General features: G+C 34.9%; 2 protein-coding genes across 2 annotated transcripts; both read right to left on the bottom strand.

Annotated features, from left to right (window-relative positions):
• Window positions 1-16,851: 16,851 nt before the first annotated feature.
• On the bottom strand, window positions 16,852-17,355 carry LOC131658477 (uncharacterized). Its single transcript, XM_058927766.1, has one exon. It carries the CDS (start codon window positions 17,353-17,355, stop codon window positions 16,852-16,854), a length of 504 nt encoding a protein of 167 aa, XP_058783749.1.
• On the bottom strand, window positions 17,355-17,939 carry LOC131658476 (uncharacterized). The gene has a single exon (XM_058927765.1). The coding sequence runs from the start codon at window positions 17,937-17,939 to the stop codon at window positions 17,355-17,357; it is 585 nt and encodes a 194-aa protein (XP_058783748.1).
• Between the last annotated feature and the right edge of the window lie 9,430 nt (window positions 17,940-27,369).

Genomic DNA, 27,369 nt, shown 5'->3' with positions numbered 1-27,369 from the left:
CTCTTAGAATTGATTACATTAAGTTGTAAGGAACTAGAGTGATCGTGTGGATCAGAATACTCTAGGAAGTCTTAGAGGTTATCTAAGCAGGTTGTAACTAGAGTGATCGTGTGGATCAGAATACTCCAGAAAGTCTTAGAGGGTATCTAAGCAGTTGTTCCTGGAGTGATCAGTGTGTGATCAGAAGACTCTGGAAGACTTAGTTGCTGACTAAGTGGAAAACCATTGTAATCCGTGCGATTAGTGGATTAAATCCTCAGTTGAGGTAAATCATCTCTGCGGGGGTGGACTGGAGTAGTTTAGTTAACAACGAACCAGGATAAAAATAACTGTGCAATTTATTTTTATCGGTCAAGTTTTTAAAGCTACACTTATTCAAACCCCCCCTTTCTAAGTGTTTTTCTATCCTTCAATTGGCATCAGAGCGCCGGTTCTAAGGTGCAAGCACTTAACCGTGTTTAGAAAAGATTCAGGAAGAGAAAAACGCTTCAGTAAAAGATGGCTGATGAAACTGCAAAGTCTACATCTACATCTGGCTCTGCTGAGCAACACAACGGTAACAATGGTTATACTAGACCGCCGGTATTTGATGGTGAAAACTTTGAATACTGGAAAGATAAACTGGAAAGTTACTTTCTTGGTCTAGATGGTGATCTATGGGATCTTCTGATGGATGGTTACAAACATCCGGTAAATGCCAGTGGCGTAAAGCTGACAAGGCAAGAAATGAGCGATGATCAGAAGAAGCTTTTCAAGAATCATCATAAATGCAGAACTGTTTTGCTGAATGCTATCTCTCATGCTGAGTATGAGAAGATATCTAACAGGGAAACGGCCTATGACATATATGAGTCCTTGAAAATGACTCATGAAGGAAATGCTCAAGTCAAGGAGACTAAAGCTCTTGCTCTAATCCAGAAATATGAAGCCTTCAAGATGGAGGATGATGAAGACATTGAAAAGATGTTTTCAAGATTTCAAACTCTTACTGCTGGATTGAGAGTTCTTGACAAGGGATACACCAAGGCTGATCACGTAAAGAAGATCATCAGAAGCTTACCCAGAAGATGGGGTCCTATGGTGACTGCATTTAAGATTGCGAAGAATCTAAATGAAGTCTCTTTGGAAGAGCTGATCAGTGCCCTGAGGAGTCATGAAATTGAACTGGATGCAAACGAGCCTCAAAAGAAAGGTAAGTCTATTGCATTAAAATCCAATATCAAGAAATGCACTAACGCTTTTCAGGCTAGAGAAGAAGATCCTGAAGAATCAGAATCTGAAGAAGAAGATGAACTGTCCTTGATCTCCAGAAGGCTAAATCAACTCTGGAAGAACAAGCAAAGGAAGTTCAGAGGCGTCAGAAGTTCAAAGAAATTTGAACATGGAGAATCTTCTGATGACAGAAGATTTGACAAGAAGAAGGCCATGTGCTATGAATGCAATGAGCCTGGACACTTCAAGAATGAATGTCCAAAACTTCAGAAGGAAAATCCCAAGAAGAAGTTTCATAAGAAGAAAGGTCTTATGGCAACCTGGGATGAGTCAGAAGATGATTCAGACTCTGAAGATGAGCAGGCTAACTGTGCGCTGATGGCGACAGAAGATGACGGATCAGAATCTACATCAGAATCAGATTCTGAAGAGGTATTTTCTGAACTTACTAGAGATGAGTTAGTTTCCAGTCTAACAGAACTTCTGGAATTCAAGTCTCAGATCAGTCTCAAATACAAAAAGCTGAAAAAGCTATTTGAATTTGAAACAAAGAAGCTTGAGTTGGAGAATTCTGAATTAAAAGAAAAACTTTTAAAATTATCCAATAATGTTGGATCTTCTTCTGATTCAGAAAAATCCACTCCTAGTCTAAACCATATTCTGAAAGAATATGATTTAAGTTTCAGGAAGTTCTTATCTAGAAGTATTGGCAGAAGTCAGCTAGCTTCTATGATATATGCTGTGTCTGGAAACAAAAGAGTCGGCATTGGTTTTGAGGGTGAAACCCCATACAAACTTGAACCTGTTGATGAAATGAAAATCACATACAAGCCATTGTATGATCAGTTCAAGTATGGCCACTCCCATGATATTAGGCACACTTCACATGCTCAAAGTTTTCACATTACACACACTAAGAAGCATGTGACACAACCTAGGAAATATCATGAAACTCACATTAAGAATTATCATGTTGTTCCTCCTATTGCTTACAATGTTAAACCCAAGTTCAATCAGAACTTGAGAAAATCTAACAAGAAAGGACCCAAGAAAATGTGGGTACCTAAGGATAAGATTATTCCTATTGCAGATATCCTTGGCTGCAAAAAGGACAAAGCACAACATGTCGTGGTACCTGGACTCTGGATGCTCACGACACATGACAGGAAGAAGGTCTATGTTCCAAGACCTGGTGCTTAAGTCTGGAGGAGAAGTCAAGTTTGGAGGAGATCAGAAGGGCAAGATAATTGGCTCTGGAACTATAAAGTCTGGTAACTCTCCTTCCATTTCAAATGTACTTCTTGTAGAAGGATTAACACATAACCTCTTATCTATCAGTCAATTGAGTGACAATGGTTATGATATAATCTTTAATCAAAAGTCTTGCAAGGCTGTAAATCAGAAGGATGGCTCAATCCTATTTACAGGCAAGAGGAAGAACAACATTTATAAGACAGATCTGCAAGATCTTATGAGTCAGAAGGTGACTTGTCTTATGTCTGTTTCTGAAGAGCAGTGGGTCTGGCACAGAAGATTAGGTCATGCTAGTTTGAGAAAGATTTCTCAGATTAACAAACTGGATCTTGTCAGAGGACTCCCTAATCTGAAATTCAAATCAGATGCTCTTTGTGAAGCATGTCAGAAGGGCAAGTTCTCCAAACCTGCATTCAAGTCCAAGAATGTTGTTTCTATCTCAAGGCCATTAGAACTCTTGCACATTGATCTGTTTGGCCCAGTCAAAACAGCATCTGTCAGAGGGAAGAAATATGGATTAGTCATCGTAGATGATTATAGCCGCTGGACATGGGTAAAATTCTTGAAACACAAGGATGAGTCTCATTCAGTGTTCTTTGATTTCTGCATTCAGATTCAATCTGAAAAAGAGTGTAAAATCATAAAGGTTAGAAGTGATCGTGGTGGTGAATTTGAGAACATATTCTTTGAAGAGTTCTTCAAAGAAAATGGTATTGCCCATGATTTCTCTTGTCCTAGAACTCCACAGCAAAATGGAGTTGTAGAACGAAAGAATAGGACTCTGCAAGAAATGGCCAGAACCATGATCAATGAAACCAATATGGCTAAGCATTTCTGGGCAGAAGCAATAAACACTGCATGCTATATTCAGAATAGAATCTCTATCAGACCTATTCTAAATAAGACTCCTTATGAATTGTGGAAGAATATAAAGCCCAACATTTCATATTTCCATCCTTTTGGATGTGTGTGTTTTATTCTGAACACTAAAGATCATCTTGGTAAGTTTGATTCCAAAGCACAAAAATGTTTCCTTCTTGGATATTCTGAACGCTCAAAAGGCTACAGAGTATACAATACTGAAACATTGATTGTAGAAGAATCAATCAATATCAGGTTTGATGATAAGCTTGGTTCTGAAAAACCAAAGCAGTTTGATAATTTTGCAGATTGTGATATTGATATATCAGAAGTTGTTGAGCCAAGAAGCAACGCATCAGAAGCAGAGCTTCTCAGAAGCAAAGAATCTGAAGATCAAGTATCAGCTTCTCTGGAGAATCTAAGCATTTCTGAAGAACCATCTGTCAGAAGATCATCCAGACTCATTTCTGGTCATTCAGAAGATGTCATTCTTGGAAAGAAGGATGATCCAATCAGAACAAGAGCATTCCTTAAGAACAATGCAGACTGTCAATTAGGTCTTGTATCTTTGATCGAGCCAACTTCTGTTGATCATGCTCTAGAAGATCCAGACTGGATAATTGCTATGCAAGAAGAACTGAATTAGTTTACAAGGAATGATGTTTGGGATCTTGTTCCTAGACCAGATGGATTCAATATAATCGGTACAAAATGGGTCTTCAGAAACAAGCTCAGTGAGAAAGGTGAAGTGGTAAGGAACAAAGCCAGACTGGTGGCTCAGGGTTATAGTCAGCAAGAAGGGATTGACTATACAGAAACCTTTGCACCAGTGGCCAGGTTAGAATCTATTCGTCTATTAGTTTCATTTGCCACTCAACATAACATCACTCTCTATCAGATGGATGTTAAGAGTGCCTTCTTAAATGGTTATATAGATGAAGAAGTTTATGTCCATCAACCTCCTGGTTTTGAAGACTCTATGTCTCCTAATCATGTTTTTAAACTAAAGAAATCGTTGTATGGATTGAAACAAGCTCCCAGAGCTTGGTATGAACGCTTAAGTTCTTTCCTTCTGGATAATGGTTTCACTAGAGGAAAAGTGGACACTACTCTCTTTTGTAAAACCTTTAAAAGGGATATTTTAATTTGTCAAATATATGTAGATGATATTATTTTTGGAACATCTAATGCTACACTTGGAAAGGAGTTTGCTGAGTCTATGCAGGCTGAGTTTGAAATGAGCATGATGGGAGAACTCAAGTATTTCCTTGGAATACAAATAAATCAAACATCAGAAGGAACGTATGTTCACCAAACCAAGTATGTGAAGGAACTTCTGAAGAAGTTTAATCTTCTAGACTGCAAAGAAGCCAAAACTCCTATGCATCCAACATGCATCCTAGGTAAGGATGAGGTAAGTAAGAAGGTAGATCAGAAGTTATACAGAGGTATGATTGGATCTCTTCTATATTTGACTGCTTCTAGACCTGACATTCTGTTCAGTGTTTGTTTGTGTGCTAGATTCCAATCAGATCCTAGAGAATCTCATTTAACTGCTGTTAAGAGAATTCTAAGGTATCTGAAAGGTACTACTAATGTTGGCTTAGTTTACAGAAAATCTAAAGAATACAACTTAGTAGGATTCTGCGATGCTGACTATGCTGGAGACAGAATTGAAAGAAAGAGTACTTCAGGAAGTTGCCAATTTCTTGGAAGTCATTTGATCTCCTGGTATAGCAAGAAGCAAGCAACTATTGCTCTCTCAACAACAGAAGCAGAATATGTCGCTGCTGCTGGTTGCAGTACACAGATGCTCTGGATGAAGAGTCAGCTAGAAGATTATCAGATATATGAGAGTAACATTCCTATATTCTGTGATAATACTTCTGCTATATGTTTATCTAAGAATCCTATTCTTCATTCAAAAGCTAAACATATTGAGATTAAACATCATTTCATAAGGGACTATGTTCAGAAGGGTGTTCTATCTTTAAACTTTGTGGATACAGACCATCAATGGGCTGATATCTTTACAAAACCCCTGGCTGAAGATAGGTTTAAGTTCATTCTGAAGAACATCAGTATGGATTTATGCCCAGAATGAGAAGATGAGAAGTTCTTATGTATGAGTATCTTCTGAAATGAAATTGTTTTTTTTTATAAGAAGTTCTGATTGAAATCAATTAGAAATTGTGATTCAGTTATTACTAACGTTTCATTGTCTAAGTTGATTCAGAATCTCTTTAAAAGCAAAACAGCTGTAACTGGCTATCCAGATGGTAAACACGTGTTCACTATTCCTGGACAAGCGTGCGTGCAGTTGAGGGGACGTCTACTTAGGTAATTGTGCAAATCACGTCTTTTGTCATTATTATCTCTCCTCACGTCACGTAACATTAAATGCTTTTCATCATTTACTCTCTTTCAGTTTTCTTTTTATATTCTTCAAACGTTTCTTTTCCCTCTTATATTTCTCTCACTTTGCATTCAGTTTCTTTTTCGTTCTCTCTCTTTGCATTCATATCATAAACCCTAGCAGTTTCCAATATCTGCAACTTCATCATGAATCCATCGTCAAGCTCTGGGAATCAAGATAATGATCGGAAACAAAAGAGAAAGGCAACTGCTGAACTAGAAACCAAACCAAAAAGAGTAAGGATCACCTATGACCCTCTCAAAGTGAACCCGTTTGAAGCTATGATGTCTGGAAATTACTCTAGACGTGTGTATCAACCCCTTGACGGTACCCCTCAATCACCTCCCTCTTCACAGACCTCCACCACCTCTTCCTCCTCATTCATCCTCTCGGAACCACCTTCTTCACCATCTGATATCTCCTCCCCTTCAACCCATCCATCAGATATTTCTTCATCTCTCTCACACCCTTTTCCCACCAGAACACCTAACCCCTACAGTGTTGTTTTTCCCGACTCCAGGTTCACTGTCAACCCTCCAACCCCTACCACTCAATCATTTCTAGAGCTTTTACATTCTGATGTAAATGGCTGGTTGGAGATTCTGGGTGCTGCTCACCTTAACCATCTGGATGAGTATGCTACAAGCAACCTTTGGGATACCTTTCGTCAGGATTTTCTGGTTAGGGCTACAGACACTCAGAGAAGGATCATGTCTGAAGCTCCTGGTGTTCGTGGTCTTCGGTTGGAAGTTGGTGAAAGCAGCTATCACCATCTCATCAGGAACAGAAGAGTTCTTGAGGCGAAGATACCTGCAGATGAGTTGGAAGAAGAAAATCTCTGCAGAGACATCGTGGTGTGGAGACCATGGTTTCCTATGCTGACTGGAGATTTTCAGTGGCTGTTTAACTGGTTCAGAATGAACCCTTCTGAAAAAGCACCTCACATGGTCTTTCCAGTAGTGGTTTATCCTGCTGAAGTTGCTGGTCCTACTCCTCCAACAAACCTAGCAGCTATTCTTCAAGCGTTGGAAGTTGGAACTTCTGAGCTGCCTGAACCAGAATATGCTAAGGCTACTTCTGAGTCAGACTCAGATGAGGAGATGGAAGATGCACAAGCTGAAGACCTTCCAGAAGATCACCCTGCTGAGATTGCTGTCCCTTTTGGCAGAAATTCTGGTGCCTCTTCTTCTGGTGAAGCCTCAGCTCTGATGGAGACCTTGGAAGCTCTTCATCAGAATCAAGCTATGCTGGCTTCTCGTTTGGACGCGCAAGAAGTAGCCAATGCTGAGTTTCGCTCCTTCATGGCAAGGCAAGCTACAAGCACTGACGGGATTCATGATGTTCTGGCGCGGATTTTGCGTAGGCTAGGATCTTAGTCCTTTGGTCTTTATAGTTTTCTTTCCTTGTTGCATCTGTTTTTCCTGCATTCCTCTTTTGTAATCTTTCTTGTTGAAATCAATGAAAAGTTATTTGTGTTTCTTTCCTTTTGTCTCTTGCTTTGCATCTGAATCTTTTATGCTTTTTGATGTTATGACAAAAAGGGGGAGAAGATAAATGATAAATGATTTGATTAATCTATCAGTTGCTGGGTAAAGCTCCCACACATTTACTAACAAGAACTGCAAGTTCTATATGGTTTAAGTGTTTTGCAGGTATAAAGAAGTGAAGAGAATCTTCAAAGCACACAAGAAGCAAAACCATAAGAAGCGTTATTCTGTAAAAAGAATAAGCTTATGGAAATTGAAGCAAGCTGAGTGCTGTCAAGCTTCAGAATCAGAAGCACTGATAATAGAATTTGATCCATATTTGTCTATTTGTTCTGACAAAATTCTATTTGCTCTGATACATTATTTTAGCCTATATGGCTCTGATACATATCATGTGTTCTAATATACATTTTATGTTCTGACTCGTTCATGCTGACTTTTGTCGTTTAGTTTTGTTCTGTAACATTTCAGGATGTAGAGATGCTCTGATGATGCTCTGGTACATTCAACAATGTTCTGATACAAATCTAGCATGAAGTGATGTTGGTAGAAATTCAAAGCTCTGAAGCTATCCGAGGGAAGCAGAAATCAGAAGCTGTGAATGTTCTAAAGATCCAGAAAACTCAAGTTCTGAAGCTGTCCTAAATGGAAGCAGAAATCAGAAGCTGTGAATGTTCTGAAGATCAAAGAAATTCAAGTTCTGAAGCTGTCCTAAATGGAAGCAGAAATCAGAAGCTGTGAATGTTCTGAAGATCAAAGAAATTCAAGTTCTGAAGCTGTCCTAAATGGAAGCAGGAATCAGAAGCTATGAGTGTTCTAGGGATCTAAAGAAATTCAAGTTCTGAAGCTGTCCAATGGAAGCAGAAGTCAGAAGCTATGAATTCTCTGAAGACAGAAGCTTATGTGATCGTCTCTACCGAAATAATCAGGGAAGTCTTTTATTAAAGTTCTTCGAGTATTTATTTCAGGGGGAGATTATTTATCTCAGGGGGAGATTGTTAATCTCAGGGGGAGACATATTCACATGCTTATGCTATAGCTGTGTAATTTGTCTTTTGCCGACTGCTCTTTCTGATCGCAAATTCATATCATTTATATATGTTTTTGTCATCATCAAAAAGGGGGAGATTGTTAGAACAAGATTTGTTCTGATCAATTATCTTAGTTTTGATGATAACAAATAATATGAATTTTGCTTAAGATAATATGGTACTCTAATCCAATGCAATTTCCTTTTCAGGAAATATATAAAGAGTATGCGTAATTCAGCGCTCAGAAGCTTTGTCTCAAAGGGTTCAGCATGCAACATCAGAACATGGTCTGGCAAGACATCAGAAGATGGTCGAAGCAGAATCAGAACATGGGTCTATGGAAGCATCAGAAGAACATGAGATCGGAAGCACTGAAGTTCTGATGGTATCACGCTCAGAAGCACTTCAAGGTCAGAAGATCAGAAGATGCTTTGCACCAAGCTGTTTGACTCTGATGATATTCAAACGTTGTATTCACAAACATCAGATCAGAAGAAAGTACATGTGGCAGGCTACGCTGACTGACAAAAGGAACGTTAGAAGCTATTAAAGGCAACGTCAGTAGACACAGCGTGAACGAGGCTCGAGGTAGTTGACAAAAGCGTATAACATTAAATGCGATGCTGTACGGAACACGCAAAGCATTAAATGCACTCAACGGTCATCTTCTCCAACGCCTATAAATATGAAGTTCTGATGAGAAGCAAGGTTAACGATTCTGAACAAAACAACTCATATTAACTTGCTGAAACTCTGTTCTATTCAAAGCTCAGAATCTTCATCTTCATCAAAGCTCACTACATTGCTGTTGTAATATATTAGTGAGATTAAGCTTAAACGTTAAGAGAAATATCACAGTTTGTGATTATAGCTTTTAAGAAGCAATTGTAATACTCTTAGAATTGATTACATTAAGTTGTAAGGAACTAGAGTGATCGTGTGGATCAGAATACTCTAGGAAGTCTTAGAGGTTATCTAAGCAGGTTGTAACTAAAGTGATCGTGTGGATCAGAATACTCTAGAAAGTCTTAGAGGGTATCTAAGCAGTTGTTCCTGGAGTGATCAGTGTGTGATCAGAAGACTCTGGAAGACTTAGTTGCTGACTAAGTGGAAAACCATTGTAATCCGTGCGATTAGTGGATTAAATCCTCAGTTGAGGTAAATCATCTCTGCGGGGGTGGACTGGAGTAGTTTAGTTAACAACGAACCAGGATAAAAATAACTGTGCAATTTATTTTTATCGGTCAAGTTTTTAAAGCTACACTTATTCAAACCCCCCCTTTCTAAGTGTTTTTCTATCCTTCACTGGGTAGTTGGTCGAAAAGAACTACAAGGTGTCGATCAAAGACAAGATGATGAGAGTTATCGATACAAGATGGAGGTCAATGTGATGGAGCATGAGTTCCTTGCAACTGCAACTAGCAGAGATAAAAGGATACGACACTATCGACTAGGCCATATAAACTTCAATGACATCAGAGAGTTGAAAAGAAGAAATTGGTTTTTGGGTTACCATAGATCGACATTCCAAGAGAAATGTGCAAGGAATGTGTACAAGCGAAGCAGCACAAGAACATCTTCAGCAAGGATACAGGAAGCAAGTCGAACACAATCCTAGAAGGCATATATTCTGATGTATGTAGTCCAATCCAGATGGATTCAAATGGAGGTAACAAATACTTTGTTATATTCATAAATGATTTCAGTCGAAAATTGTGGAATTAACTGATCAAGAAGAAAAGTGAAGTGATCGAGGTATTTGCCAAGTTTAAATCTATGGTCAAAAGACAAAGTGAGAGAAAGCTCAAAGTTCTGAGAACTGATAGTGGTGGAGAATATGTGTCGAAAGACTTCGACATGTTATGTGAGAAAGAAGAGATTATGCATGAGGTGGCGCCACCTTACACTCCACAACAGAATGGAATTGTAGAAAGGAATAATCAAACCATCACGAATATGGTGAGGAGTATGTTGAAAGGCAAGAATTTACCTAAAGAATATTGGGGTGAAGTTGTGTCGACTACAACATATATTCTAAACATGTGCCCGACAAAGAAGCTATAAGGAATTACTCAAGAAGAATGTTGGTCTGGTGTAAAGCCTAGATTGAGTCATCCGAAGGTATTTGGATATATAGCACATAGACATGTGCCAGATCAGTTGAGAAGAAAAATTTATGACAAGTCGAGTCAGATGATCCTAATAGGATATCATTTGACTAGATAATATAAGTTGTTCGACCTAGTGAACAAGAAAGTAGTGATCTGCAGGGACGTGATCATAGATGAACTTAAATAATGGGATTGGACTGAGAATGTCAAAAAGGATTCAGTGACAATCTTTTATGAAGAACCATCCACTGAAGTTGAAAGAGAAGAAGTTCGACAAGAAGAAGGCAGAGGTGATGCAAGCCCAAGCAAACCTCAGAGAACAAGACACGTGCCTGCAAGGTTGCAAGAATGTGTGATTACATCAGATGATATGGTCGATAAAAAAGGTGGGTTGGTACATTATGCTTTCTACGCATATGTCGAACCTGTCAATGCAGCTGAGGCATTGAAGGATTCGAAGTGGGTGAAAGCTATGAATGAGGAATTGAAGTCCAAAAAAGATAACAACACTTGTTCACTTGTCAAATTTCCTCAAGGCTAGAAGGCAATTGATGTGAAGTGGGTATACAAGGTGAATTGTAATCCCAATGGGGAAGTGACTCAATAGAAGGTAAGCCTTATGGCGAAAGGATTTCTTCAGAAGGAAGGAATCGACTTCAGTGAAGTATTTGCACCAGTTACCAGAACCGAAACAATCAAGTTGGTTGTTGGTCTGGCGAACATAAACAATTGGCACATGTGTCAGATGCATGTTAAATGTGCATTCCTGAATGGACCCTTAGACGAAGAAGTCTATGTTGCACAACCAGTTGGGTTTGTGAAACATGGAAAAGAGAGAAAGGTGTACATGCTGCATAAAGCCTTGTATGGACTGAAGCAAGCTCCAAGAGTTTGGAATAAGAAGATTGAAAGTTTCCTAAAGGAGGAGGAGTTTGTGAAGTGCACAACTGAGCATGGAGTATATGTAAGAAGAAGCAAGAGTGAATTGCTTATACTATGTCTCTATGTCGATGACTTGTTGATAACAGGTACCTGCAAGAAGGAGATCAAAGACTTCAAAGGTGAACTCAGCAAGGAATTCAAAATGTCGGATTTGGGTGACATTTCATATTTTCTTGGCATCGAATTCTACAAGAGCAGTAGAGGTTTGATGATGCATCAAAGAAGATATGCAGGAGAAATTCTCAAGAGATTTGAGATGGAAGAATGCAACTCGACTTCGACACCTGCAGAACTAAGACTGCAATTGTCAAAAGATGCTAATGAAGATGATGTTGACCCAACTCAATGCAGAAAACTTATTGGGTCACTAAGATACCTTTGTCATACGAGGCCTTACTTAGCATACAGTGTAGGTATGGTAAGTAGATTCATGTAGAAGTCAAAGGTATCACACCTAGCAGCGACGAAGAGGATACTGAGGTATCTGAAAGGAACTCTCGACTATGGTATTTTGTTTCCTGCACGTGATGAAGGAAAAGAATGCAAGTTAGAGGGATACACTGATTCGAGTTGGTGTAGTGATGCTAAGGATCGAAAATCTACAGCAGGTTATGTGTTTATGTTAGGTGGTGCATCCGTTGCTTGGAGTCCGAGAAAGGAACAAGTGGTTGCATTATCATCGTGCGAAGCATAGTACATAGCTGCTTCTTTTTGTGCATGTCAAGCAACATGGATGGTGAACTTGGTCGAAGAGATAACGGCTAAAGATCATGGAGCAATTACCATGAAGATCGACAGCATGTCAGCTATCAATATGGCGAAGAACCCGATAGCACATGGCAGAAGCAAGCACATCGAAATGAGGTTTAATTATGTTCAAGAGCAGATAGCCAAAGGAAAGATGAATTTGTAACAGTGCGAAATTGAGAATCAGATTGCAGATATCATTATGAAGGGAGTGCTGGTCGAAATATTCAGAAGACTAAGAGCTATGATGAATGTTGATAGCTTAGACATAATGAATTAGGTGGTGTGTTAAATTGTAATTCATAGTGCCAAAAATGTGTGTGTCGAACTAAATTTGATTTAGTTAGATTTGATTTAGTTACACACAGATTTGATTTGATTTGATTTAGTTTTAAAATAGGTATTTTGAGTTTTTATAGTTCTGGCTTTTGGCTTAAAGAGCAAGCTAGCCTAAATATATAAATAGATGGAGTAACCCCTATTTTAGTAATCAAGTTATATTCACAGAATTTGCAATTTGCAGTTGCAAGTGAATAAGAAGTTTTTCACAGTTCGTGGGCAGAGAGAAACTTTGTAGAAAATTGTTGTCATTTTTTCTTCCATATTTTTCATTATCATTGTGTGGTAGTAACTATCTTGTTCATCAAAATTAATAGAAATTCATTATAAATATCGGTGGATTTCCAACCTTTATTACTAAATTCAAATATACAACTTTCAATTGAAAATCTCTCTCTTTTTTTTATTACTAAAACAATCCCTTAAAATTTAAATAAATACTCATATTATTATAAAACCAACTAAAACTATATAGAGATCAAAAGATAGGAAGAGAAGAGAACAAGCAATATTGTATTATATTCTTCTCAAGGGTGAACTTTACATTGTAACATGAGTCTTATTTATAGGACCCAAGGGATGTAGAAAATTAAGTACATTAAAGTGGAATAGGAAGATGAAGAATAAGAAGAGGGATGGACATCCACTAGTATAAATGTTTATAACACTCCCCCTTGGATGTCCATTGAGGATATGCCTCGTTAAAACCTTACTAGAAAAAACCCAGTGGGAAAAAAATCTAGTGAAGGAAAAAGAGTACAATATCCTTTCATTTCTCCCCCTCAGTTGAACAGTCATTTCTTCGATGAAGACCAATCTTGTGTACTAGTTGATTAAAAATTCTGCCTGGGAGTGACTTTGTGAAAAGGTCTGCAAGGTTATCACATGAACAGATTTGTTGGATGCTTATATCACCATTCTTTTGGAGATCATGAGTAAAGAAGAACTTTGGGGAAATGTGTTTTGTCCGATCTCCTTTAATGTAACCATATTTCAATTGAGCGATGCATGCGGTATTATCTTCATATATGATCGTTGTATTTAATTTTTCAAAAGATAAACCACAAGTATTCTGGACGTGCTGAATTAAGGATCTCAACCAAACGCATTCTCGACTTGCCTCATGTAATGCTAAAAGTTCTGCATGATTAGATGATGTTGCTGCTATGGTTTGTTTCACCGATCTCCATGAAATAGCTGTACCTCCACATGTAAACAAATAACCAGTTTGTGATCTACCATTATGAGGATCTGACAAGTAACCTGCATCTGCATAACCTGTTAATTCGAATTGGGATACTTTTTTATAAAACAAACTCATGTCTATTGTACCTCTAAGGTAACAAAGTATATGTTTGACTCCGTTCCAATGTCTTCGTGTAGGTGAAGAACTGTATCTTGCTAATAGATTTACAGCAAATGATATATCAGGACGTGTATAATTAGCAAGGTACATTAGTGCTCCAATTGCACTGAGATATGGTACTTCAGGACCAAGCAATTCTTCATCCTTTTCTCGAGGTCTGAAAGGATCTTTCTCCACATCTAATGATCTAACAACCATTGGAGTAGACAACGGATGACTTTTGTCCATATAGAAGCGTTTTAACACTTTTTCTATACAGCCTTCTTGATGTACAAGTATTCCTTTGTCCAAATGTTCAATTTGCAAACCTAGACATAATTTTGTCTTTCCTAGGTCCTTCATCTCAAACTCTTTCTTTAAACAACTCATAGCTTTTGGGAGCTCTTCAGGAGTTCCAATAATATTTATGTCATCCACATAGACAGCTATTATTGCGAATTCCTTTCCTGATCTTTTTATAAAAATACAAGGACAAATGGAGTTATTTGTATATCCTTCTCTAAGCAAATATTCACTGAGGCGATTATACCACATTCGTCCAGACTGTTTCAGCCCATAAAGAGACTTTTTCAATCTTATGGAGTAGCGTTCTCGAGATTCGGAGTTGTGTGCATCTGGTACATTGAACCCTTCAGGGAGTTTCATGTAAATTTCACTATCAAGTGAACCATACAGATAAGCTGTTACAACATCCATCATGTGCAAATTAATCCCTTCATGTGCTACTAGGCTTATTAGATATCGAAAAGTGCTTGCATCCATTACAGGTGAATATGTTTCATCAAAATCAATTCCAGGTCTTTGGGAAAATCCTTGAGCGACAAGTCGAGCTTTGTATCTCACAATTTCACCTTTTTCATTTCGTTTTCGTACGAAAACCCATCTGTATCCAACTGGCTTCACACCTTCGGGTGTTCGGACTACAGGTCCAAAAACTTGTCTTTTGTAGAGTGAGTTTAATTCTGCTTCAATTGCATCCTTCCATTTTGGCCAGTCCTCACTTTGTCTACAAATTTTGATAGACGTTGGTTCCTCATCCTCTTTGCCATTTATCTCATTCAGCGCTATATTGTATGCAAAAACATCATCAATGTCGACTTCGTTTCGGTTCCATTGTATTCCATTTTGGACATAATTTATCGAGATCTCTTTATTTTCATGAGTTTCAGGTACCTGATCAATCTCTTCTAGAGATGAAATGTTTATTATGTCTGACGATTCTTTTAGATTTCCTATATCCTCACTTGGGCCATCTTTATTCTTAGCTCCCTTTCTTGTTCGAGGATTTTTATCTTTGGAACCGATTGGTCTACCACGCTTCAGGCGTGGTTGAGACTCATTAGATTGTCCAACAGGGATATCAATTTTTATTGGAGCATTTGCAGCTGGTATATATGATTTAGTCACACCTTTTGGATCAGTGAACACATTTGGCAATTGATTTGCTAAGTTTTGCAGGTGAATTATCTTTTGAACTTCTAGTTCACATTGTTTTGTTCGAGGATCAAGATGAGATAATGATAATTCATTCCAACTGATATCTTTTTCCAGATTCTTATTCTCTCCCCCTAATGCTGGAAAATTTGATTCATCAAAATGACAATCAGCAAAACGAGCAGTGAATAAATCTCCTGTTGTTGGTTCAAGGTACTTTATAATAGACGGAGATTCATATCCAACATATATTCCCATCCTCCTTTGAGGACCCATCTTATTGCGATGTGGTAGAGAAATTGGAACATACACTGCACATCCAAAAATTCTTAGATGGGAAATATTAGGTTCTTTACCAAAAACTAATTGTAAAGGGGAAGAGGTGTGGTAACTCGTTGGCCTGATGCGAATTAATGTTGCAGCATGCAAAATTGCATGTCCCCAAGCAGAAACTGGGAGCTTGCATCTCATAATCAGTGGTCTTGCAATTAATTTTATTCGTTTAATAAATGATTCTGCAAGTCCATTTTGTGTATGAACATGTGCTACTGGGTGTTCAATGTCAATCCCAATAGACATACAATACTCATTAAATGCTTGAGATGAAAATTCTGCAGCATTATCAAGACGAATTTTCTTGATAGGATAATCGGGGAAATGAGCTCTTATTCGAATCAGTTGAGCTAGCAATCTCGCAAACGCCTGGTTACGAGTTGACAACAAACAAACATGTGACCATCTAGTTGATGCATCAATTAAAACCATAAAATATCTAAATGGTCCACATGATGGGTGTATTGACCCACAAATATCACCCTGTATACGCTCTAAAAAATTGATAGATTCATTTCCAATTTTTGTTGGTGATGGCCGAATTATCAACTTCCCCTGTGAGCAAGAGCTGCATGAGAACTTATTCGATTGAATAATTTCCTTACTCATTAATTGATGACCGCATGAATTTTCAATTTTTTTTCGCATCATTATATAACCGGGGTGGCCCAACCGGTCATGCGAAATTAGAAATTTATCATTATTTGTAAACTTCTGGTTTACAGTTGCATGTGCTTCAGTTGTACTAATATAAGTGTAGTACATGCCAGAGGATAAAGCCGATAGTTTTTCCATTACACATTTTGTGTCTGAATTGTGTTTTGTAATACACGGATGTTCAATCCCTCCATCATCTCCTGTTTCAATATGGTATCCATTTAGGCGGATATCTTTGAAACTTAATAAATTTCTATGGGACTTGGGGGAATATAATGCATTATCAATGTGCAATATTGTTCCACCACGTAACAACATATGGGCTCTTCCAGAGCCTTCAATTATTTTTGAGGTGCCAGAAATAGTACTGACATCAATTTTTCGATTCACTAAATTAGAGAAATATCTTTTATGCTTGAGAATTGTGTGGGTTGTTGCACTGTCAGCAAGGCACATATCTTCATTACTGGAGCTAGCGTCCATATTCATTCTAAGAACAATAATAAAAAAAATTTAACAATAAGTTATAAGCGCACATTAAAAACATAAATTATTTAAATAGTAAATTATGTAAACAAACAAGTAGAAAACACACTTTATTATTATTAGAAAATAAAATTCAAAACATCCATAAAACATAAAAAGAAAATTTCCACAAATTTTATTTCTTGACGCTTCCATCTCCAATAAGGTGATCAATTTTTCCATCTGGATCAGCAAAGAAGTCACCAATATCTAAATGGGTAACATCCATATTACCATAATCTGGATCATCATCTTCATTAGCAAAGTGAGTCTCGATCTTTTCCTTTTTATTTTTCAGTGATTTTTTATAAAGATCAACAAGGTGTTTTGGAGTACGACAAGTGCGACTCCAATGACCTTTTCCTCCACAACGATAGCAAATATTTTCATTTGTTTTGCTACTCTGACCCTCTTTTTCATTCTTTTCAACATTTTTCCACTTCGGGTGGAAATATGTGTTTTTATGATTCCCATTGCGACCACGATCAAAACCAAGACCATGAGCATAATTACGACCACGACCATGTCCACGTGCGTATGCACGACCGCGACCACGATTTTTCCTATAGTGGTCGTGCCTTGCCACATTCACTTCTGGGAATGGAGTTGTACCAGTGGGACGGGCCTCGTGATTTTTCATCAATAGTTCATTATTTTGCGGGCCTCGTGATTTTTCATCAATAGTTCATTATTTTGCTCAGCCACAAGAAGACAAGATATTAGGTCAGAATATTTAATAAACCCCTTTTCTCGATAGTGCTGCTGCAGGAGCACATTGGATGCATGAAAAGTGGAAAATGTTTTTTCTAGCATATCTTCATCAGTTACTTTTTCTCCACATAATAATAACTTAGAAGTTATTCTAAACATTGCAGAATTATAATCACTTACACTTTTAAAATCCTGCAAACGTAAATGCATCCATTCATATCGAGCTTTTGGTAGGATAACCGCTTTTTGATGATCATATCTATCTTTCAAATTTTTCCACAAGACATGTGGGTCAGTTACGGTAAGATACTCATTTTTAAGATCCTCGTGAAGGTGACGACGAAGGAATATCATGGCTTTTGCCTTTTGTTGATCAGATGATTTATTTCCTTCTTTAATAGTGTCACCGTGACCTTCTACGCTTAAATGAATTTGGGCGTCTAGGGCCCATGTCAAATAGTTCTTTCCCGAAATATCAAGAGCCCCAAAATCCAATTTTGTAAGATTTGACATACTTAGTAGTTCTATGATAAAAAATAAAAGAAATAAAAATATTATAATGAGATAATTATCATAAAGGAAATATTAAATATTAATATTTAAAATAATACTTTTGTAAATTCTAATATTTAGAAATAACACAATAGTAAACTAGATTGTCACATTAGTCTTAAAATTATCTGTTTTTTTTTTTATAAAAAAAATCAATTTAGTGACAAAATACATCTTACATATACAATAAAATAAAATAAATAAATAAAGTATTATGAGTTCTTCATGAACTATACAATGTTATTTCGCTATCCTTCAGGGATGCCTTGCTTTTGTTACAAACAATGATCTAAAAATTATAACCATCCTTCTGGGATGCGTTAAAATTAAAACCATCATTCTGGGATGCAAAAAGTTATTTCTTCTTTCTCTAATTCAATTCCACCGAATAAACAAAAATAATTCTTTCATGCTTTAAGCCAAATCCACCTTTTAATCCTTTGACACAATTAAATTTATTTGTGCACTATCCATCAAAATTGGGATCATTGTAAAGCCACATGTGTTATCCACAACCTCAACAACATCAACCCATCTTACTTAAAGTTGAGTTGCTACCTGAGATTTTTTTTTTATATATAATATTCTTAAACATACATCAATTCTATGACAAATAAAATTACAATAAAATCATTGAACAATAAAATTACAAAATTTTAAATGTCCTAATATTATTATATTTACTGAATATCATAAATAAATAAAAACAATTATCTCCTCCAAATCATACCTGAGAGCGTCGTGTTGATAACGTATTATAAAACCAACTAAAACTATATAGAGATCAAAAGATAGGAAGAGAAGAGAACAAGCAATATTGTATTATATTCTTCTCAAGGGTGAACTTTACATTGTAACATGAGTCTTATTTATAGGACCCAAGGGATATAGAAAATTAAGTACATTAAAGTGGAATAGGAAGATGAAGAATAAGAAGAGGATGGATATCCACTAGTATAAATATTTATAACACATATAAAAATAAAAATATAAGATATATCAATATTAATGTAACATATTTAAGACTGGAGAGAATCTGATTTCAAATATTATGTATTCATAAAGACACTTTATCAAATTTATTGAGATGACATTTTTGTATATCCTCATTAAACAATTGATGTGGATTGAACACTCTATGTACTATATTATACAAATAAACAAATAAATATAATTGATTATTATGATTCTTAGTCCGTGACTTTCCAATGGTAAAAAGAAGTGAATTTATTCCATTTTACTATCATAAGAAAAATAATATTACCATGAGGGATTCTTCTGGATTTTTCTATTAAAAAATCCCTTACGATTATTCATGGGTCATATACTATTTTGTTTTCTTATGCTTTTTTAAAAAGAATTAATATATAAGTGGAGTATTCACTATTCGGTGCCTCCAATCATTGCCTTTGTTTTTAGTTTTATTTATTTATTTTTAATATACTTTAATAAATTAATATATCAGTTTAATATTTTTTTCCAAAAGGCAAAATATATTAACAAAACTATTCATCTTATGATATATCAGTTTAATATATCAGTTTAATATATCAGTTTAATAATTTTGTCCTAACTGAGAAGTGAGAACCATGGAATGTGGATATAGAGGACATATCTAATGTAATTTTGGCTCCAATCTATTTTGAATGTGGTTTCTATTTTTATTTTTTTTAAGATGCACCCTAGTAATAAATTTATTCTTAATTAAAAAAATAATAAAAAAGGTCACAACCATAGGTTAAACCTACAAATAAATTATCATCATCAAAATCAAGCAAATATGAGATAATTGAAACCAAATGGTAAACACCGAAACCACCAAACCGCATTAACAAATTACTCACAATCTCTTTCAAGTAAAATATAATAAATAATAAAAAAGTCTAAGTGAATTAGTCCATCATTAATTTAGTTCAAGGATTTTAGTCTGCACTTTTATCATCATTAATATTGCAACTTTATACAGTCAAGAATAAAATTGTTAAATAAATTTTAAATTCTTAAGTTTTCATTTATTAATTTTTTAAGAACGGTGTTATTTGAACATATAAACATTGACATTATATAAGATTAGATTATTTATAATAGTTCTATATGTCGAAGTATGTTGTTCAATATAAACAAAGTCGTGTCGAACTAGTCTATTGTATCTATGTTAAATTTGTGTGTGTGGAATTGTCGGAGAATTTGCCTCGACAGAATTTTGACTTAAGCCTATTTTTGTAGTTAACATAATTAAGTATTTTGGACTTTGCTTAGGAAAAAAACAAACTCAAAATCTATAAATAGGGAGTAATCTCTATTTTGTAAACACACTCTTGAATACTTGCAGTTGTAAATAAACTTCAGTTTAAAGGACAGAAAGAAACTCTGCAGAAATTTTTCTTATTCCCCTTATTTTGTTCGGTCCTAATTCCCTTTCTTCCCAATTCATCTTTCTTTCTTCTTCCATTAACAATTGTGCAGCGGAATCATCTTTGCAACCAAGGTTGGTTGATTCACTTGAGTGAAGAGTGAAAATAAGAGAGAATTTGATCGGTGTGATTAAATCTTGTTCATCAAGATTGATTTGAAATTCTCCATAGGTTTGATGTAATTCCAACATCTGGTATCTAGAGCACTAGCTGAGCGATTCGTGGGAAGCGAAACACATTGGTCATGAATCATATGAATGGATATTTTTCAGCAAGTCTCCCAATTTTGAAGGGTCGGAATTATGAGAATTGATGCAAACAGATGAAGGTTGTTTTCTATTATCAAAATCTATGGGATCTTGTGAAGGAAGGAGTAACACCGCATGCAGAAGACATGACGGATGAAGAAAAGACTGCACACAAAGATTTGAAGAAGAAAGATTATAAAGCTCTGTTTATAATTCATCAATGTGTTGATCTAGGCAATTTTGAGAAGTCGGTTCTCTCCACTCTACTTAGAATGAGGTCTCTCATAAAAATTCTCCAGTTGTGTCTCCTAAATTTTCTGCTGAGTCTTCTTCATCTTGCACTGAAAATTCCTCTTCTGGTCCTCTTATTCATCCTCTCAACACTCACCCTATGATTACTAGAGCCAAAAATGGCATTGTCCAACTTAGGCCCCAACCTACTCTCCTTTTCACTCATTTTGAACCAAACTCCCATAAATAGTCCTTGTCTATCCTTGAGTGGAAAACTGCTATGAACATGAGTATGATGCCTTAATTAACAATCACACTTGGTCATTGGTTCCTGCCCCTGCCCACAGAAAACCCAGTGGTTGCAAATGGGTTTTCAGAGTAAAAGAAAATGTTGATGGATCTATAAATAAGTATAAAGCAAGCCTGGTTGCAAAAGGTTTCCACCAAGTTGAGGTGTTTATTATACTGAAACATTCTCACTAGTTGTGAAACTTATTACAGCATGAACTGTCTATTTCAAAGCAATTGACCATACAGCAAATAGATGTTAATAATGCATTCCTAAATGGAATGTTCGATGAAGAGGTCTATATGGTGCAGCCACCAGGATTTGGGAAAGGTGAGCCAGGTCTAGTATGCAAGTTACATAAGGCTTTTTATGGTCTTAAACAGGCTCCTAGGGCCTGGTTTGATAAACTCAAAGGGGCTCTTCTACAACTAGGTTTCACTGCCAGTAGGTGTGATCCCTCCTTGTTTATGCTGCTTACACCCTCCTGCTACACTCTAGTTCTGGTGTATGTTGATGATAAAATCATCAATGGTTCCTCCTCAAAGTTCATCAAGCAACTGTTTACCAAACTCAACATGGCTTTCTCCCTCAAAGATCTAGGCAAGTTGGACTACATTTTGGGAATAGAGGTTACTCATCTACCCAATCGTTCTCTTTTGCTATCTCAAAGTAAATATATTCAGGATTTACTTCACAAAACCAATATGGCTACTACAAAAGGTATAGCCTCTCCTATTGCCTCCAGTACCAAGCTCTCCAAAGTTAGGTTTGCTCAAGTGATTGATTCCACACACTTCAGACCTGTGGTAGGTGGCCTTCAATATGTCACAATCACAAGGCCTGAAATCACCTTTGTAGTTAATAAAGTGTGTCTGTTTCTTTCCAACCCTCTTGAATACCATTGGAAAACTATAAAATGATCTTAAGGTACCTTCAAGGAACAGTCTCACACGGCCTGCTCCTCTCACCTACTTATCTCACTCTGCCACTCTGTCACAAGACTTTGTGATGTAGTCTAGGCCTCTGATCCTGATGACAAAAGGTCTACATTTAGATCTTTTATATTTCTAGGTCCAAATCTTGTAACTTGGTAGGCAAAGAAACAGACACCGGTTGCCAGATCTAGTGCTGAAATATAATACATGAGTCTAGCCCTTGCCACAGCAGAAATTCTTTGGCTCCAATCCCTGCTGCAGGAACTACATCTTAGGCATCAAACTCCCAAGATATTTTGTGACAACCTAAGTGCTGTCTCTCTAGCTCATAATCCAGTTCTCCACTCAAGGACAAATCATATGGAATTGGACATATTTTTTGTTAGGGAAAAAGTGATCAGCAAAAGTTTTATTGTTTCTCATCTTCCAGCAATTGATCAATTGGCTGATGTGTTATCTAAGCCTCTCTCCACTAGTAGATTTTTGTTTCTCATAAGCAAACTTAGAGTTGTTGACAAGCTTAAACTTGATCAACCACCCTAAGTTTGAGGGGAGAGTATTAGAGATATAAGAGTAATCTTGTAATAGACTAGCAAAGGGAATTAGACTATTGTCTAATTCCACTTCTATCCCTTATCCCTTCTATATAAGGGAATCTGTTGTAGTTGAATTAGTTAAGCAATTACAAATTTTGTTACTCTCTCTGTCTCTCTATTTCTCTTCTCTCTCATTATGCTTTTCACTCTACACTGTAATTATAACAACGCACATCACCCCCCCCCCCCCATTATTGTAACTCTGGTTGTTGTCTTTGTATTTTATATTTTATTGGTTAGTTTTCTATCTCTTTTCTTCTTTTCCATATTTAGAAATGAATTATAATTTTATTTTGATTGTATTTTTAATTTTTTAATGAATGTAATTTCAAAATACTGATAATTGTAATTGATGTCAAACTATCATCATTTTAAATATGTAATATGAATTTATTTGTATTTGATGATGAGTTACCATCATTTTGAGTATGTAGTATGTACTTATTTAATTTAATTTGAAGTTTTATGTAAAACTAGTGGGATACACGTGCGTCCGCATGGGTTCTGGTGTGGTACGCACGTTTTTTTTCTTCAAAATATAATGGTGTAAATAAGAAAAACAAAATAGTTTTACAAAAGTAGTCATAATTTCTAAATGAAAGACATTTTAAAAATAAAAAACTAAATTGTATCAAATTTTCAATTTTGAAAAGAAATACATCAATAATATATATTTCAATTATTCATAGATTATCTTAAAAATTATTGTATATCAAATTAAAAATAATTGTAGAAAAAAATATTAGATACATAAGTAATTAGAAAAAACACATTATTCTCGTGTTTGGATTCATACATTATTTTAAATATATTTACTTTTATTTTCTTTAATTGTAAAGAAATATAATAATTCATGCGTTCACAAGGATTTTGGCCTGATTACCCGTGCGTTCACATGGTACTGGTGTGTTACCTATATGTTCGCACAGATTTTGGCATGGTTACCCGTGCATTCACTCGGTACTAGTATGTTACTCGTGCGTTCACACTTATTTTGACCTAGTAATTCGTGCGCACACACAGATATTGGTGAGATACTCGTGCGTTCGCACGAGTACTGATGTGGTACGCTGTAGTGTCACTGTTTTTTATAGAAAAAACAAGTTAATTAAATGTATAATTAATGGAAAAATATGTTATAAAAATTAAATGCATAATTGAATGCATAAAAAGAGGTGTACCTTATTTTATACTAATTTATTTTAATTATTTAGTAATTGAATGCATAAAAATAGGTTATGGAAAAATAATTATGCATATCTTCCATTCAATTATGCATTTAATTTCTATAACCTATTTTCCATCAATTATGCATTTAATTAACTTGTTTTTTTCACTAACCATGAAAAATGGTGAAACTATAGTGTACTCCCTCCGTCCCAAATTATAAGAGGAAAAAACAAAATCACGTTTATTAAGAAAAGTAAAAACACAATCATTTAATTTATAGTTTTCTTGAAATAAAGTGTTTTGGAAAATGTAAAAAAAATTCTAATTGGTTGTTGGTTATAAAAATGATGAGAGAGAATGTAAATTAAATGCAATTTGCATTTAATTTTATCTCGAAAGAAATGAAAGATGATTTCTTCTCTTATATTTTGGGACAAGAAAAATGCATTTTTTTTCTCTTATATTTTGGGACGGAGGGAGTACCATGTAACACCTCTTTTCTAACCCCAAATAATATTCAAATAAATATACACGGAGTAAAATAAATGCCTAAACAAAAGGGCGTCACATGTTGTTTCCACCGTAATGAAAACCCAAATTAAAACATACAAACATGTATTGATCACCTTATAACACAATTTGAAACTTCATACTTTCATACATTATGCATATTGCACGCAGAATAATAAATCTCAAGTAATTTCAATGAATATATCACATACTATATCCATCTACCAAATCATATAACATAATCAACTCATATATATACATGTCATATGAATTCAACATTTGGCAACATAGCCATCAACACATTATATCCAAAATATCAAGTTAAACACCATAAAGATATCAATATCCAAACATTAAAAACATGAGTTCAAAACCCCATTATTACATGATCAGAGCATTTGACTCACTACCTAATCAATGAACATAGCATACCATAGCATAATCATTCGTCACACTTCATAATTTGAACAAGTTCATAAATATCACGCATAGCACAATATACAATCACCACACAAACAAACAAATCAATTCAAACAATCACATAACAATCAATGTGACTCAAATGCAATTAATGTGATTTGTGCATGTGGTATCATGTGAGTATCAAGCTCACCGCTTCCGATTAAAAACCAGAGTCACGCTTCAGATCCGGACAAAATCAAAGTCCTCAAAATATGAATATGTAGTTCACCGCTTCCGAATCCACAAAAGGAACAAAGTCACTTATGTTTGCACACAAGGATCAAAGCCAACCGGAGTACAATCTCCCCATGAATGCATGTACAATTATCACAAAACATGTGCAATTAAGATTATCCATACTATCTTAACATACCGCATACCACAATAATTCCACACATTGCATTATCCACCAATTGTACAAAATGCATCAAGTATTCGTGCTCAACAAACACATCCAAATAGCATATACATATTCACACACATCATGTATATCATATCACATAATGTGCCAACAAATGCTATACACATTTCACCAAATCAAAATACACATAACGATAATCATATGTCATTCGCACAACAACATATTAATTAAATCATTAAGTATATTAATTAAATCATTAAGTGCTAACCAATCCAATCCTAATGAGTTTTTTCTAGTAAAGGTTTTAACGAGGCATATCCAAAATAAACATCCATGGGGAAGTGCTATGAATAATTTGATATTTGTTTCTCAATGATTTTATTCCTTATTTATAACCATTTGTATTCATTACATTGTCTGGATATTGTCCTATAAATAGGACCAATCTCTTTGTAGAAATACACTCATAAAATAATACAGAATTGCCCTCATCTTTCTCTTCTCTTTTATCTTCTTTCTCCTTATTTTATAACATTTATAATATTTCAAAAAAACGATTTTAAAAACTCTATTTTAAAAAATACAAAGAAAAAAATCATTTTTTAAAACTGAAACAAACAGGCCCTGAGTGCTTCCTATATTAAACTGAATATGATAATTTTAAGAATTTTTACTCAAAACTTATGTCTGTGATACCAATGAAATCAAAGATTGAGTTTTGTGTTCTGCCTTGAAGTTTGTATGCAATGTTTTATTGTTTCATTTTCCACTAACTCTCTAAAATAGATTGGAGAAAAGTTTCGACTTTTGATCAAAAAAATTAAAGTCATCTAACATTCTAAATGTTAAAAGTCAATCACCGACTTTGAAACACAGGTTCATTTGAAAAATATTATACGAATTTGTTAGTAGTTAGATTATGCTTTGATATGCTTTGATGCTAGATTATCAAATCCAAACTATAAAAATTGTCTCTCATTCCACCTGTCTAGCTCTTATAAATCTACCATTTTAAATAAAAATAATCATAAATAAAGTAAGCATAAATGAAATAAAATAAACTCAATATTTTGTCTTTTGATCTGCAGTTTTTTTTTTATATAAATATTAACGTTCAGACGGGTATTTACGCGTCCGTCTGTCCAATTTTTTTAATGCACATCAGCAAAAATATAAACTAAAAACATAAACGATATATTTTACGTAAATATATAGCACATGAAAGTTAATAATAAAAAGTTATGTGGAGGTTAATAGTACAAGTTATATGAAAATTAATAATGGTAGTTTAACCGGAAGTTATCACGTAAATTACTTAATAAAACAAGGTAAAGATAGTAAAAAAATAAGATAAAATAATATGTTCGTTAATTTATCTTTAAAAACTCTTTTAGAGATGAAAAAATGAAAAGTAATTGTTTGATAGATTTGTTTTCAATATATATTTTAAAATTAAAAAAAGTAAACTTATATTATTTGTATTTCATTTTTTATAATAATTTTATTTTAGAATATTTATTTTATTAAATTTAAAAAATTAATTTATGAAATAATTTTTAAAATTAAAAACTAAATTTCATTCAAATAAACTCTTAATCTATCATGTACATTTAGAAAGTCCTATAACAATCTTAAAAAAAAAAAAATTTATATCAGAAAGTTGTTGCCACTTGGCCTTACAAGCATTATTCCTCAAATCTAATTTATCTTTTGTATCTTTGACAATAACTTACTTAAATTGAATATTTGTTCTATTACACCATTTTAAATATATTTATTTTCTAGTAGTGGGTCTCTGATTCTCATCATGTGACTGCCTTGAGAATAAAATCAATTTGTTTATCATATTATTGAAATTTGTACATCCCAATATGAGATTTTTTTATCAAACACAATAGGAGATAGTATATTAAAAAGCTAAAGTCAATTAAAGTGGAAAATTACACCCAAAAAAATAGAAATTTTGTGACTAAATTCACGATATAGTATACTTGTTTCTATTAAGATACAACATTCAAGAGTGAAATTTAGGATTACTAATTTCACTTAATTTTTACATGAAAAACTACCTTTACAAGTTCTATCTTTCGAAATATATTTTAAAAAGAAATATATTATAACTTGTAAACATTCATTCCTTAAAAAAATTATAAACTAAAAAATAAAATAAAAAAG

Source organism: Vicia villosa, linkage group LG3 (assembly GCF_029867415.1).
Source record: "Vicia villosa cultivar HV-30 ecotype Madison, WI linkage group LG3, Vvil1.0, whole genome shotgun sequence".
In the NCBI taxonomy this organism is placed as follows: Eukaryota; Viridiplantae; Streptophyta; class Magnoliopsida; order Fabales; family Fabaceae; genus Vicia; species Vicia villosa.
This window is presented reverse-complemented; position numbering and strand designations above follow the sequence as displayed.